A 14,685-nucleotide genomic window follows, 5' to 3' on the forward strand; every position below is an offset into this window, starting at 1 on the left:
TGTATTTTCTCCCATAGAACTCACTGGTGTCTGTTGGTGTTTATAGGACTAGACATGAGAAAAACTCTGATGGAGCGAATTCAGGTTTCATTAGTCAATCTCTCTAAAGATTTATTAATCAATTCTAAAGTGAAATTCCATGGACAACCTGAGATGTGGTAAAGAGTTGTAGCTCAGTGGTAGAGCATATGCTTTTGCACGCAAAAGGGCCTAGGTCAGCGGTTCTCAACCTGTGGGTCCCCAGATGTTGTTGGACTACAACTCCCATCATCCCTAGCTAGCAAGGCCAGAGCTCAGGGATGATGGGAGTTGTAGTCCAACAACATCTGGGGACCCACAGGTTGAGAACCACTGGCCAAGGTCCAATTACTTGCATCTCCAAGTAGGACTGGGAATGACTTCTCCCTGATATCCTGGAGCTCCACTGCCAGCCAGGTAGGTCACACTGAGCTTTATGGACCAATGGTCTGACTCAGTATAAGGCAGCACCCTAGGTTTCAATTACTTTTAAATAAAGTTGATAGGGGAAAGAGAAGACATTACCAGGTTCTCACACGTCATCATGATGGAGCACACTATGGACTATAGCTATAAGTATCCCAGGTAGGTGATGGAACATGCGGTAGGACTCAGGTTTGATCTTTAGCATGTCTAGGTAGAGTTTTCTCTCTGAAACCCTGGGGAGCCACTGCCAGTCAGTGTGTACAATATTGAATTTGGATCAATAGTTTTGTTTGAATTTGGATCAGTAGTTTTGTTTGGTTTGAAACAGGGTGGATTTGATTTAAATCATTTATTTATTTTTACAGAAATTTATTTATTTATTTATTTATTTATTTATTTATTTATTTATTTATTTTTACAGAAAGACTCATCCTTGCTGGTATAATTTTAATATTTACAACCAGGTGAAGGTTTCATTTTTGGGATAATAAATTTTCAGAGTAGTTTTTACAGTTATATAAAAAATTACTGATTTGGGTATACTATTAGAAATACATAGACAGATAATTATGAAATTATTGTGAGGTTTAATAAGTTAAGTATATTTCTACTGTACTTTATTGGAAGAAGAAAAATAATCGTTTCTTTAATAACAATTTAAACAATTCATTTAACTAAAAAAATTACATTATAGCATATGTATCCATGTTTGTTAACTGATGTGGTTAAACAAATTCTTTTTTAAAAAAAACTTAGACCGAGTTTTAGCACACATGAAAAAATTAAAACAAATCCTTATTTCCTGATGAATAGCCTTTGGACTGTAATGTAACTTAAATAGAAAACTATCTTTAGAAAGAGTTTTCCCCCAAAAGCATTTTATTTTAAAAATCTGATTTAAATTTTTAAAAATCTGATTATTTATTGATTTATTTATTTTAAAAAGCCATTGATGTTTATCCACCCTGGTTTGAAACTGCTTCCTAGTATTATCAGTAGAATTACTAATGGTCCATTTCTATTGGCAGCCTGTGGAGGAGCTTTGTCCGGTGAAGGTGTCATCAGATCACCCTATTATACCAGGCCATTGTCTCATTACAAGATCTGCGAGTGGATCATCTCTCAGCCAGAAGGCCATCGAGTGATTCTGAACTTCACTGACTTTCGGCTTCATAACATCAGCAGTTGTGAATTGGATTATGTTGAGGTGAAGTGTCTTTTTTAAAAAAAGAAAGAAACCCAAATATAAATGTTGGTTTATTGAGTTCAATTTTACCAATAGACTTAGATCTCAATTCTAAGTGTCAGTTCCTGTAAAACTGATGGGACTTTTATTCTGAGGAAACATATTTAGGGTTCAAATGAGGGAGGCAGGAGTGAAAGAGAGACAGAATAGAGTACTTCAAAGTTGGGTGAATCTGTCCGTTTTCTGTTTTTATTTTTATTTTTCAATCTTAAATACAGCTCTCCATGTTTCCACATCTGTTTGCAATTATTTTGAAAGTCCTAATGAAAATTCATCAGTAAATTTCTCCTAAAATACACACATTTCTGTGCAATTTGGCTTACTGTACACATTATTGCAAAACACCTCCCCGTAATGTAATGATTTTTTGGTATGTTGTTTTCATTAATATGTGCACTTTACTCCAGCACATGCATTTTTGCACACATTACTTGGATGGAGAAATGCACTACAAAATTTAGAGAAGGAGAGCCGCATTTCGGTTCTGTTATTGTTTTGGAAAGCATGGATTAGGTAGGGCCACCTTTAAGTGTGAAAAGAATAACATTCCACTACAGTAGCACTACAGTAGGACGTGGGTGGCACTGTGGGCCAGAGCCTAGGGCTTGCTGATCAGAAGGTCGGCGGTTCGAATCCCCGCAACAGGGTGAGCTCCTGTTGCTCGGTCCCTGCTCCTGCCAGCCTAGCAGTTCGAAAGCATGGCAAACTGCAAGTAGAAATAGGTACCGCTCTGGCGGGAAGGTAAATGGTGTTTCCGTGCGCTGCTTTGGTTCGCCAGAAGCGGCTTTGTCATGCTGGCCACATGACCTGGAAGTTGTATGTCGGCTCCCTCGGCCAGTAAAGCGAAATGAGCGCAGCAACCCCAGAGTCATCCGTGACTGGACATAACGGTCAGGGGTCCCTTTACCTTTACCTTTACAGTAGCTGAAGGACCATCACCCATGGGTAGAGAGCAATTTTGCATGCAGGAGGTCCTTGGTTCAATCCCTGAAATATTTGAGTGAAACCCTGGAAAGCCACTGCCACTCAGTGTGTAGATGATGATGATGATGATGATTTATTATTCATACCCTGCCCATCTGGCTGGGTTTCCCCAGCCACTCCGGACGGCTCCCTTCAGATGTCTTCTAAAAGACAGATAGTTGTTTATTTCCTTGACAACTGATGGGAGGGCATTCCACAGGGCAGGTGCCACCACCGAGAAGGCCCTCTGCCTGGTTCCCTGTGAGGGAACCACCAGAAGGCCCTCAGCACTGGACCTCAGTGTCCGGGCAGAATGATGGGGGTGGAGACACTCCCTCAGGTATACTGGGCTGAGGCTGTTTAGGGCAGGCATTGGCAAACTTGGCCCTCCATATATTTTGGGACTACAGCTCCCATCATCCCTAGCTAACAGGACCAGGGGTCAGGGATGATGAGAACTGTAGTCCCAAAACATCTGGAGGGCCAAGTTTGCCTATGCCTGGTTTAGGGCTTTAAATGTCAGCACCAACACTTTGAATTGTGCTTGGAAGCATACTGAGAGCCAATGTAGGTCTTTCAGGACCGGTGTTATATGGTCTCGGCAGCCATTCCCAGTCACCAGTCTAGCTGCCACATTCTGGATTAGTTGTAATTTCCGGGTCACCTTCAAAGGTAGCCCCACATAGAGCGCATTGCAATAGTCCAAGCAAGAGATAACTAGAGCATGTACCACTCTGGCGAGACAGTCTGCGGGCAAGTAGTGTCTCAGCCTGCATACCAGATGGAGCTGATAGACAGCTGACCTGGACACATGGCCTGACTCTGTACATGCCTGCTTCCTATGTATGCTTAATGTGGCAGCTATTTCACGAGTTCTGCACATTTGCCCCCTTGCAGGTCAGAGATGGAAACAATGTGAATGCTCCTTCCTTGGGGAAATACTGTGGCGAAACTGTGCCTTCAGTAATTCAATCTATGCGTAACAATCTATATATCAAATTCAGAGCTTCTTCTGCTGAAAACCTTGGCTTCCTAGCTGAATACAAGTCTTTGGATGCAGGTAAATGTTGCCTCCCTTCCCCCACTCTCTCTCCTTTTGACTCCCCGCCATTGTCACCAAATTACCTGGACTGATGTAATGAAAAGCAATTAAATTGTATAATTAAATGCACTTTTTCTGGAGAAAGTACAGTCGTTACAAAGGGCTTAAATGCACAATGCAAACGCTTTTCTATAAAGTTAGAAAGTTTTTAACAAAAAAGTATATTATAATCAAACTGCTTTAAGGATTTATTAACTGTCTCCATAGCTGCCTTGTGATGCCTTGATTTCTACCCTGTTTTCCTCTGTGGTATAGCATGTGGAGGGACTCTCACAGAACCAAATGGAATCATCTCAAGTCCTGGCTACCCAACGATCTACCCGCATGGTGTCAGATGTGCATGGACCATCTTAGTTCAGCCTGGTCACTTGATCCGTCTGACCTTTTCATATTTCTACTTGGAATTTGATTATAACTGCAACAGAGATTACCTTGAAATCTATGACAACAGCACTATGACAACGCTGGGGCGGTATGTATATATAAAATCTGCAATCTGATACAGCAGGTGTGGGGAGCTTTTGGCTCTCCAGATGTTGCTCCCATCATCCCTTTGCCATTGACAGTGTTTGCTAAGGCTGATGGGAGTTGCAGTTCAATAACTTCTGGAGGGCCAAAGATTCCCAGCACCTGCCACACATGCTAATATGGAGGAATAAATCCTATAGAATTCAGTGCAACTTGTGAGTAAACAGGTACACGACTGTAAGTGTCCTTGATGTAGCCTGCTATCACATCAAGCTGTTTTACAACCTTTTAAACCCTTCAGAGTGGCTGGGGCAACACAGATGGGCAGGGTACGAATTATACTATCATCATCATCATCATCCACTATCTAACTTTAATCAATACCCTGTCCTTTCTTTGTCACAACTTTGCCAGCCATCCTCTTTAAGGTATGGTAAAACAGAACAGTCCAATTTTTCTGCTCCTTACTACTTTGAAGGCTAAAATATTAACTGAACATTTTCAAATGTATGGTGGTGACATACTCGATTGCACATTTTTCCACCAGAGGTTATTTTATATTTGTTTGTTTATTGCATTTATATCTCGCCTTTCCCCCAAAGAGCTCAAGATGGTCCCATGGTTCTTCCCCTCCCCGAATCCCCACAAAAACCCTGTGAGGTAGGTTAGGCAGAGAGTTGGTGACTGGTCCAAGGTCACCCAGTGAGCTTTATGGCTAAGTAGGGATTTGAAAATGGGTCTCAAAAGGGGGTTGATCTAACAGGTCCGTTATATGCTATTTATAATTGTTTTGTCTCAGGTACTGTGGGAGGTCGGTCCCACCATCTATGACCAGCGGTGGCAACACGTTAATGTTATCTTTTGTGACAAACCGCAATATTGCCTCTGAAGGGTTCTCGGTTAATTATGTTTCGTTGAATTCATCTACAGGTACGCTTTGACAATCACTGTGTCCAGGACCGGTGTTCTTGTTAGGTTCCCTGAGACTGGCTTCTTGGGAAGCAGATGCTAGGGTGGGTGGGGATGTGTTTGCCACGTAAGCTGCCCTGCAGCCCCTGATCCATCTTGCTGACCTCAGGTGTTGCGTGGAGGTAGGTTTGGGACAAATCAGCTTCAAACAGCAATCCAGTTGGCTAGTGTGCTTAACAGCTGGCAGTCCCACATAGGGAGGAATGCAGCATTCAAGCCTGGCTGTAACTAGTAAAAGTAAAGGGACCCCTGACCATTAGGTCCAGTCGTGACCAACTCTGGGGTTGTGGCGCTCATCTCGCTTTACTGGCCGAGGGAGCCGGCGTACATCTTCCAGGTCATGTGGCCAGCAGGACTAAGCCGCTTCTGGCAAACCAGAGCAGCACACAGAAACGCCGTTTACCTTCCCGCCTGAGCGGTTCCTATTTATCTACTTGCACTTTGACGTGCTTTCGAACTGCTAGGTTGGCAGGAGCAGGGACCGAGCAATGGGAGCTCACCCCGTCGTGGGGATTTGAACCGCTGACCTTCTGATCGGCAAGCCCTAGGCTCTGTGGTTTAACCCACAGCACCACCCGCGTCCCTCTGGCTGTAACTAGCCCATGATTAATTGAGGCTTGCCTTCTCCCAACAGGGCTGCAGCTAGTGACTGATGATAATGTCAGGGAAGAGGAGATCTTACTTAGTCCTTGGATTTTGAGTGAGCAAAGGCTGGCAAGGAATGTCATGCCTGGCAAATGCATTCACTCCAAGCTGCAGAGGGATAAAGATTCAATTTGAAATGTCTGTGGCTGAATGTTTCTAAACGGGCTTGCTTTTGAACTTACCCACAAAGGGTCTTTGTTTGGACTCCTTCTTTTCTCCGAGTTGGTAAAATTAAGTCAGTTAATTATGTTACTCTGTGCCAGTACCAGCAGGATTTCAAGTGCTGAGATTTTCTTCCATTGTCTGCAAAAAATAATAATAATAGAAGAAGATAGAGTATGTTCTGTAGGGGGGTGCAGGGTGAGTTGGAGGTTGCAAATATTAGGATAAAAGGACTCTCGGGGAAAGTAGCAAAACTCTTTTGACAGGGAGAGATCAAATTAAAAGGAAAATCATGCCCAATGCAAGACCCTTCATCTAGCTTTTAAAATTAGAATCTTGGCAAATAATGGATCTGAAATGTGTTTCTGGAGGAACAGGAGAGGGAAATGTCCCGGCTTTAATTTTCTCGGTTGCACAATGATGCATAAGAAAGAGACAACAAAATGGTGTTTTAATCTTCCACTGGTTGTTTACACAGTTCAGCTTCCAGCAACTTTTATTGCCCTTTGCATGAGAGCCAGCTTTGGACTGGCTTGGACTGGCAGGGATCAGAACCAGAAGGGTCTAGCCATCTTCACACCCTGGCAGAGAAAGTTGTGCACAGCTACTCAGTACTATTTTACTCTCCCCTGGGCAAGCTGGAATTCATATACTGAAAATGGATGGAAGCACAAAGTTTCTCCTAATGGTTAATAAAAGCACCAAGACATCAGGCGATTTCCTGTTATTGACAAAGATCACCAACCCAAAACTTTGTGCATGCACTATTTATAATTCACATGGATAGCATTTAATCTAGGAGCTGGATGCTGTGTTACTGAATAGGGTACCTCTGTTCCAGTTGGGAAATGAAAAAGGAAGAGTTACTGTAATAGTGCTGGAGATATTTACATGGAAGGACATTAGCCAAGCAGGATGTTTTAGTTTTATATTCATCTGTCTTTAATCTCCTCTGAACACTGTGCAGCTCTAAACAAAATAAGCGCACTAAGCATTAGGCAACCACACCATCGCTGCTTAGGTTTCAAGATCCATCCTCATTTACTGTGGAAGAACTGCACAGAAGAGATAATATTTAAATTTAGAGTTAATTGGTTTCTTCAAGAAGAGAGGAGAGAGAGAGAGAGAGAGAGAGAGAGAGAGAGAGAGAGAGAGAGAAGCACATTTCCCCTTAACTATATGCACATGCTACTAGAAGGATAGCACATATTTTCACAAAAGACATTGTAATAGGAACTGCCCACCTACTTTGCAATGGGAAACCTCAAACTGGGGCTCCATCTGCACAAGATGGATATATTTTAGTGCTTGAATCAGGGCCTAGGTTTTCTCTCTAGCACAGCATTTCCCAGCTTGACATTCATCGCCAGCCTTTGCTCACTCAAAATCCAAGGACTAAGTAAGATCTCCTCTTCCCTGACATTATCATCAGTCACTAGCTGCGGCCCTGTTGGGAGAAGGCAAGCCTCAATTAATCATGGGCTAGTTACAGCCAGGCTTGAATGCTGAATTCCTCCCTATGTGGGACTGCCAGCTGTTAAGCACACTAGCCAACTGGATTGCTGTTTGAAGCTGATTTGTCCCAAGCCTACCTCCACGCAACACCTGAGGTCAGCAAGATAGATCAGGGGCTGCAGGGCAGCTTATGTGTTTTTGATCTCCACCTCCCATCACACCTGACTGTTGGATGGGCTGGCTGGGGCTGATGGGAGCTGGAGTCAAGAGAAGTTGGGGAAGGGCCACAGGTCAGAGAAGGATGCTCTGACATCTAGTGTTCTGTGAACCATGTGCCTGGGTCGTTTTTGCTCCTGCCGTTATCTCTCGCTAGCTATGTGAACCTGTCCTGATTTGGTCTTCCAGAAAAAGCAGAAAAGAAAACAGCAGAAAAGAAGAAAAGAACTTGGTTTAAGCCGAGGATGAAGTCCTTACCATCCCTTGTTTTTTTTAAATTATTATTATTATTATTAAAAACTTTTTTTGTCTAGATGAAATTTCTGTAAGTCATATATAAATAGGTGAAATCTTCTTTGAATCTTCGGTCTTGATAGATGCATTTTAGCTTAAAGCGATAGCAAAGAACAAGCAAAAATAGTTCATTTTGGGGGGAGGTGGTGGGTTAGCAACAGGGGTTGTTTCCAACTCTTTGTATCCTATGAAATCTTTTCAATGAGGCCAAGATTTCCAATGTCTTTTAAACATTGCCTGTCTGTTTCGTTCCATTTCCTTTCAAGTCTGTTCACATGAATACACGGAGGCATCCGGTGAGTTAACATCTCCAAACTATCCTGGCCACTATCCCAACCGAATGACATGCATCTATAGGATCCACGTGGGGAACAACAAACAGATTGCTTTGCACTTCACCAACTTCTCTTTGGAGGAAGGGGCCAGGTGTTCAAGTGATTACGTAGAACTCAGGCAAGTTTCTGAGATCTTCATAGTAATATCTTACAGGTTCATGAATCCACTTCACCTTGTAATGTACCTAAGATGCTCCCTCTTCCAGCCGGTATCCCTGAACACCGTACACTAAATATCCATTGCAACGTAAGGAGCTGTCTTCTACCTGGTCAGGCTGATTGTCCATCAACCCCAGTACTGTCTACTGTGATTGGCAGTGGGTCTCAGGCATATCACCTTTCCATCACTGCTACCTGATCCTTTTAACAAGGAGACACCGGGGGGCTGCAGAGTTGTGGTGCTGTGCTGTGCTGCTCACCTCACCTCCCTCCAGCTGCAATGCTGCTGCATAACGGGACAGAGAGGGCAGTGGCAGTGAGCTTGAATACCATCACTGGGAAGCTGACCCAGGAAAACCCCTGCCCCACATTCCCACCAACTGAAGCTCTTTTGGTGATTGAACACACAGCATGGTTTCCTTTTAACCATCATTGTGCGGTTCCTCTTGACTGCAGAGATGGAGGTTACGAGACATCGCCATTGCTTGGGAAATACTGTGGCTCAACGTTGCCTCCAGTGACAATCTCCCACAGTAACAAACTGTGGATAAAGTTTGAAAGTGATTTTTTGCATACGAGCACTGGATTCTCAGCTTATTGGGATGGAACATCAACAGGTAAAATCAGAACGCCAGATAAAGAAAGTGGTGTCTATTACTGTCAGACAGGGAGGAAGATATTTGTTTCTCTATCTTGTTGGCAAATCCTTCCTGAATAAAGCTCTTTGGCCTTTCTTACTGGGATCTGTGGGTGAGACTATAATCAGGTCCATTTGCCTGCTGAGGACAGCAAACAGGGCCTCTTCAGTGGTGACGCCACAATGGTGGAACTCCCTCCCAAAAGAGGCCCACCAGGGTTCAGTTATGCCTCTGCTAAAGATGCTGGGGGAAATGTAGGCAGGCAGAAATAGTTTTGGGTTTTAATATTTAGAATGTTGCATGCTATAATTTCTTACATTAATGGTGTGACCTTTCCATAAGCCATCTGGGCTTTTGCTAAAGAAAAAACAGAGTACTGTATACATGTTATAAATGTGTAAATCTGTCAATTGCTATCAATTGCAGTATTGAATGCTGTTATATTGACATTCTTAATTTGGTTTTATAGATATTCATAGATTGATTTTATTGCATCCTAAGCCCCCTTGATGCATCTTATGGAAATACTGTCAAATAAGTAAATAACTAGTTGCAAGAAGGGGCCATGAAACTGCTGGTCCATTAGGTTGAAAGGAACACTGCCTCACCAAATTAGGCTCCTTTATGAGAAAGGGCGTGACGCGGGTGGCGCTGTGGGTGCCTAGGACTTGCTGATGGTATGGTCAGCAGTTCGAATCCCCGCGGCGGGGTGAGCTCCCGTCGTTCAGTCCCAGCTCCTGCCCACCTAGCAGTTCGAAAGCACCCTTAAGTGCAAGTAGATAAATAGGTACCGCTTTATAGTGGGAAGGTAAACGGTGTTTCTGTGTGCTGCGCTGGTGCTGGCTCGCCAGCTGCAGCTTCGTCACGCTGGCCACGTGACCCGGAAGTGTCTTCGGACGGCGCTGGCTCACGGCCTCTAGAGCGAGATGAGCACGCAACCCTAGAGTCGGACACGACTGGCCCGTACGGGCAGGGGTACCTTTACCTTTACCTATGAGAAAGGGCAGGGTATAAATTCACTAAATAATTCTATGATTCTACAATTCTACAATCCCTTGGGAAAATTTATGGTCTCTTCTTAATGGAAGTGAAATTACTGATGGGGGTACCGTTACTAGGGGCAGGACTACAGCCCAGCTTTCCTTCCTCAGTGATGATACTTTGGTCTCTTGCCACTTAACCTTCAGTCACATTCTTGGTATCATCCAGAGCCACTGATTTTCAAACTACCAGTTCCCTGAGTAGAAAATGTTGCATGGCATATACCACTTTCCTCCAATGTGGATGCGAAATGTTAAGGATTTCTCCCTTACTGGACATGCACTTTGGACCTTAACAGAGGTTGGTCAACGTGGCTGAGCTGTATTTTCTTTGTACTTGTTTTCAGGTTGTGGTGGAACCCTTGCAACTTCTTCTGGAATCTTTACATCCCCCAACTATCCATTGCCTTACTACCACAATTCAGAATGCTACTGGCTCCTCAAGTCAAGTCATGGAAGCCCTTTTGAACTCCAGTTTGATCAGTTTCACCTAGAGTCTCATTCAAGTTGTCAATATGACTATGTTGCTGTATGTACGATGGCTTATTTCCCCCCAATAAGGTTGATTATCCCCAAGGATGGTCAGTAAGAATCATGGCACTATGTGGCTTGCTCTGGAGCAGCTTTCCTCAGCTTTCAGCCCTCCAAATTTGTTGGACTACATCTCCCATCACCAGTAGCCATTGGCCATGCTGGCTGGGGCTGATGGGAGTACTAGGGACTGTTCTAGAGATATTAAAAATGTAAAAAGAGACCTTCAACACCAATGGAACAATTCTCCACTTATAACCAGTTTACACAATGCCTTTTTTCTTTACAAAAATATTCCAAGCCACCCAGTGCCTGGAGGAAGGTTCCACCATGGTGGCAGGAACTGTTGCCCATAGCTATGTATGGATGTCATTTCCACCCCTCATTTTCCCATTACTTAGTCACAGGGGACACAGCCCTGGAGTTCCCTAATCGAGAACTTTTAATTCTTGGCCATATTGGGCACTTTTACTCTATATGCAGCCAGTCACTATGGTTGGTCTCAACTGTTCTAGGAAAGAAGAGTGCAAAGAAGTAAAGTAGAGAAGAAAAGAAAAGAAAAAAGAAAAGAAAAGAAAAGAAAAGAAAAGAGAGTCCTTCTGGTTGCTGTCCGAGTTGTAGTTGCTCCTTTTAGCCCCAGGAATGAGACTATAAATGTGGCTAAAGCAAGAATGGGGAGCCCATGGCCCTTCAGATGTTGTCCAAGTCCCATCATCCCCAACCATTCATTATACCAGTGGGGCTGATGGGAGTTGGACCAACAGCATCTGGAGGTCCTCAGCCTTGGCTTTCCCCTTAGCTGCTGATTCCAGTGTTGGGACCACTATCATGAAGTGGGGGAACAGGGAAATAGCTTCCCTCTCTAATAATAATAATAATAATAATAATAATAAGAATAATAAGAATAATAAGAATAATAAGAATAATAAGAATAATAAGAATAAGAATAAGAATAAATTAATTATTATTTATACCTCGCCCATCTGGCTGAGTTTCCCCAGCCACTCTGGGCGGCTTCCAATCAAGTGTTAAAAACAATACAGCATTAAATATTAAAAACTTCCCTAAACAGGTTTATGGGTTTGGGAGCAAACTGCTACTGTTATAACTCCCCGCCCCCCATGACCAATCTTTTCCCTTCTACACTGTCCCTTCCCTAGAGCTAGGATCAAGTTTGGAAGTCAGTAGTCAGTGATTTTCTCCATGCGATGGCGAAGGATGGGCAGGGACTTCAGTCGATGTTCCTTCATAAAGTGTGCCATCATTTTAAGAAATTCTAGAATGCAATCTGCCACTTAAATTTCGCTTCCACAGAGAGCTGTCTTCTATAAAGATGAACATTTTTCAGCCTGAGCGGGACTGTGTCTTGCACATCAGGCTGTTAGCAAAATGCTTTAATGAATTATAAGAACAAAGGCAGCAAGTTCCCTAACAAGAACGCCATTGTCTGTCCATATTCAAATTGTTATATAAATGACCTGAATATTTTTCTTAATAATCAGAGCATTAGAATACTTTTTTACCCCCTGGTGAATGCCCCCCCCTAAAAAAAACACACAATCAGCATCCAAATGCAGGACATTCCAGCCACTTCTGTTATTCCTGAAAGCGCATACAGTATGAGTCTAGCAATTATTTGAACAGTCAGCATTATCCTAATAGTGCTTATGAGCAGGGTCATGCCGAAGTTTTATGAGGTTTGATTCTGATGAAAATTGCCATGTCACGGTGGTAGAACCAAAAGTCCCTTCCATTCTTTCATACACCTTTCCAATACCTGTGTGTAGCCACTGGCCTGGTTTGCATGACTTCTTAAGTCAAACTCTGGACTCCCAGAGAAGAGCCTGCAACCACTTTGCTTCCAACCACGGGAACACTTGGTTAAAGTGTCTCCTCGCTGCAACCAGGAAGAAACTATGGCTGCGTTTCATGTTGAGCGAGGAGAGAGCTTAACTTTGAGACCAGGTTCAGAGCACACACTAAGCCGAACCTCCTCTCCACATGGCCACAGCTGTCAACGTTTCCCTTTTTTAAAGGGAAATTCCCTTATTCCGAATAGGATTCCTCGCAAGAAAAGGAAAAGTTGACAGCTATGCACCTGGCATGGGATGTAAAAAAACCAGCAAAGTGGCTGACAGGTGAATGTCTGCAGGGTTCCAGTAAGCCATGATTTCACTTACTGTAGCATGACATGCAAATACAGCCATGGTTTCTCTGCAGCTACTTTTGCACCCGTTTTCTTGTTTTTACTTTTCATCATGGTGTTATCCTGGCTATTCGGATATCGCATCAGGAAAAGTAGCACATACATACAGCAAAATAAATAAATTACAGCACCAGGATGAAATAATTGCCAAAACAGATTCAGGTAGGTAGCCGTGTTGGCCTGACGCAGTTGAAGTAAATTAAAAAATTTAAAAAATTGTCCAGTAGCACCTTAGAGACCAACTAAGTTTGTTCTGGGTATAAGCTTTTGTGTGCATGGATAATTTTCAATTTTTAAAATTTATTTATGCCAAAACAGAAACATCCCACAGCAGACATCTCATGGTATTGTGAATCAAATACGTGTCTGTCTAGCCGTGTGTAAGTTCAATTAGCTGTACCCCATGGATTGTACAATAGGATTGCAGTATGTTCAACATGTGCTCACTTGCATACATTCTTGAGGAAATAGGAGATTAATTCCCACTGCACTGCACATCTACCCCCTGCTAAAAATTATCTATGATCAATTTAGCAGTCAGCTAATACTGTTTTTACTTCTATGTTTCTATTGCCCTATAACTATATAGGTCTATGATGGCAACAGTACCAATGCTAAGATGCTGGGCAAATTTTGTGATGACCAGATACCACCCACCCTCCACTCTACTGGGGACAGTTTGTATGTAAAACTAAGGACAGATGCCACTTTGGGAGGCGGAGGTTTCTTTGCTCATTATAAGCAGAGTAAGTACTAACAATTTGATTTGCGTGGACAGGTGGAGTCCCCAGATCCCGCGCGGTCCCCCCATCATGTGGAATAATGACTCATGACAACGTGCTATGGGATTAAATTGGCCACAACTTTATTAAATTTCAAATGTGGGTAGACCTTGGCTCAGGCATTGGGCGTTCTCCCTCCCCAGTCCCCAGCCGGGGACCTATGGAGCATCAGGGTTATCCAGTGTGTGTGGGGGGGGATGGGCCGGCTCTGGAGAACATATGTTCAAGCAGAGATAGCCGCCCCCGTTACGCCGCCACCGCAGGGGAGAGCAATGGCGACCTTTCGGCGTACGGGCAAAGCCTCCCTTCAGAAACCCCTTTAATGGGGAACCCTGGTATCGCCGCCGCAAAGAGGAAGATGGACTAAAGGATTCCGCCCAAGGCCTGATACCGCCAAAGTTGTGACGTTTTGCTACGGGAAAGGCGAAACCTGCCAATGCAGGGAAATTCCTTTCCGGCCCTTTAACAGCGACCTTAACGTAGCAGCGCCTGCATACCTGCGAAGAAAAGTTAACCTGCAAAACCTGTGACAAAAAGTTAACCTGCAAATAAGACATTAACTGAGGGTGGGTAGGGTGGGAGAAGCTCTGGAGCCAAGTGAGGATTCCCAGGTAAGATCCTCCCTCTATTGTGTGGGCAGGTAATCCCTCCCCTACCTGGCCTGGTCTCCTTGGCAACGCTTCCCCCAGGTGGGATTGGACAACTGACTGAGGTAGGAGGAGACCTCCAGGTATCCCACCTGAGGGAAGGCAAACCAAGCCTATGCTGTTGGAGCCGCTCCAGATCTAGGGGCTGCGCGCGTCCACGCAAAGGGCGCCCCCCGTTTTAAGCGGGGAGCGGTCATTCCGTAACATGAATGTGGCAACCAGTTCCGGCTATCTCTGTGCGCATACCTTTGCTGATCCAAGTTATAAAGTTCCTTCCTCATTTCCATTTATTCAAGTATGTAATGACAAGACCAAGAAACATGACCATGAAGCTGAACTTCAGACCAAATTTAAAACCCTAGTGGCTTGGCCTGCAGGTCAGA

At 43.8% G+C, this 14,685-nt stretch overlaps 1 protein-coding gene across 1 annotated transcript in view; it reads left to right on the forward strand.

Annotated features, from left to right (window-relative positions):
• CUBN (cubilin) overlaps positions 1–14,685 on the forward strand; it is a gene marked incomplete at its 5' end in the record, with an annotated part of 134,664 nt that overhangs the window by 32,317 nt on the left and 87,662 nt on the right. Inside the window, 8 exons of the mRNA XM_080976099.1 lie at positions 1,473–1,651; positions 3,551–3,713; positions 4,011–4,227; positions 5,023–5,153; positions 8,231–8,417; positions 8,915–9,075; positions 10,484–10,665; positions 13,463–13,619. Of these exons, the coding sequence (XP_080832225.1) occupies positions 1,473–1,651; positions 3,551–3,713; positions 4,011–4,227; positions 5,023–5,153; positions 8,231–8,417; positions 8,915–9,075; positions 10,484–10,665; positions 13,463–13,619 (1,377 nt within the window). The remainder of the gene's footprint in view (positions 1–1,472; positions 1,652–3,550; positions 3,714–4,010; positions 4,228–5,022; positions 5,154–8,230; positions 8,418–8,914; positions 9,076–10,483; positions 10,666–13,462; positions 13,620–14,685) is intronic.

The sequence above is a fragment of the Podarcis pityusensis genome, assembly GCF_964106645.2.
Source record: "Podarcis pityusensis genome assembly, chromosome: 12".
In the NCBI taxonomy this organism is placed as follows: domain Eukaryota; kingdom Metazoa; phylum Chordata; class Lepidosauria; order Squamata; family Lacertidae; genus Podarcis; species Podarcis pityusensis.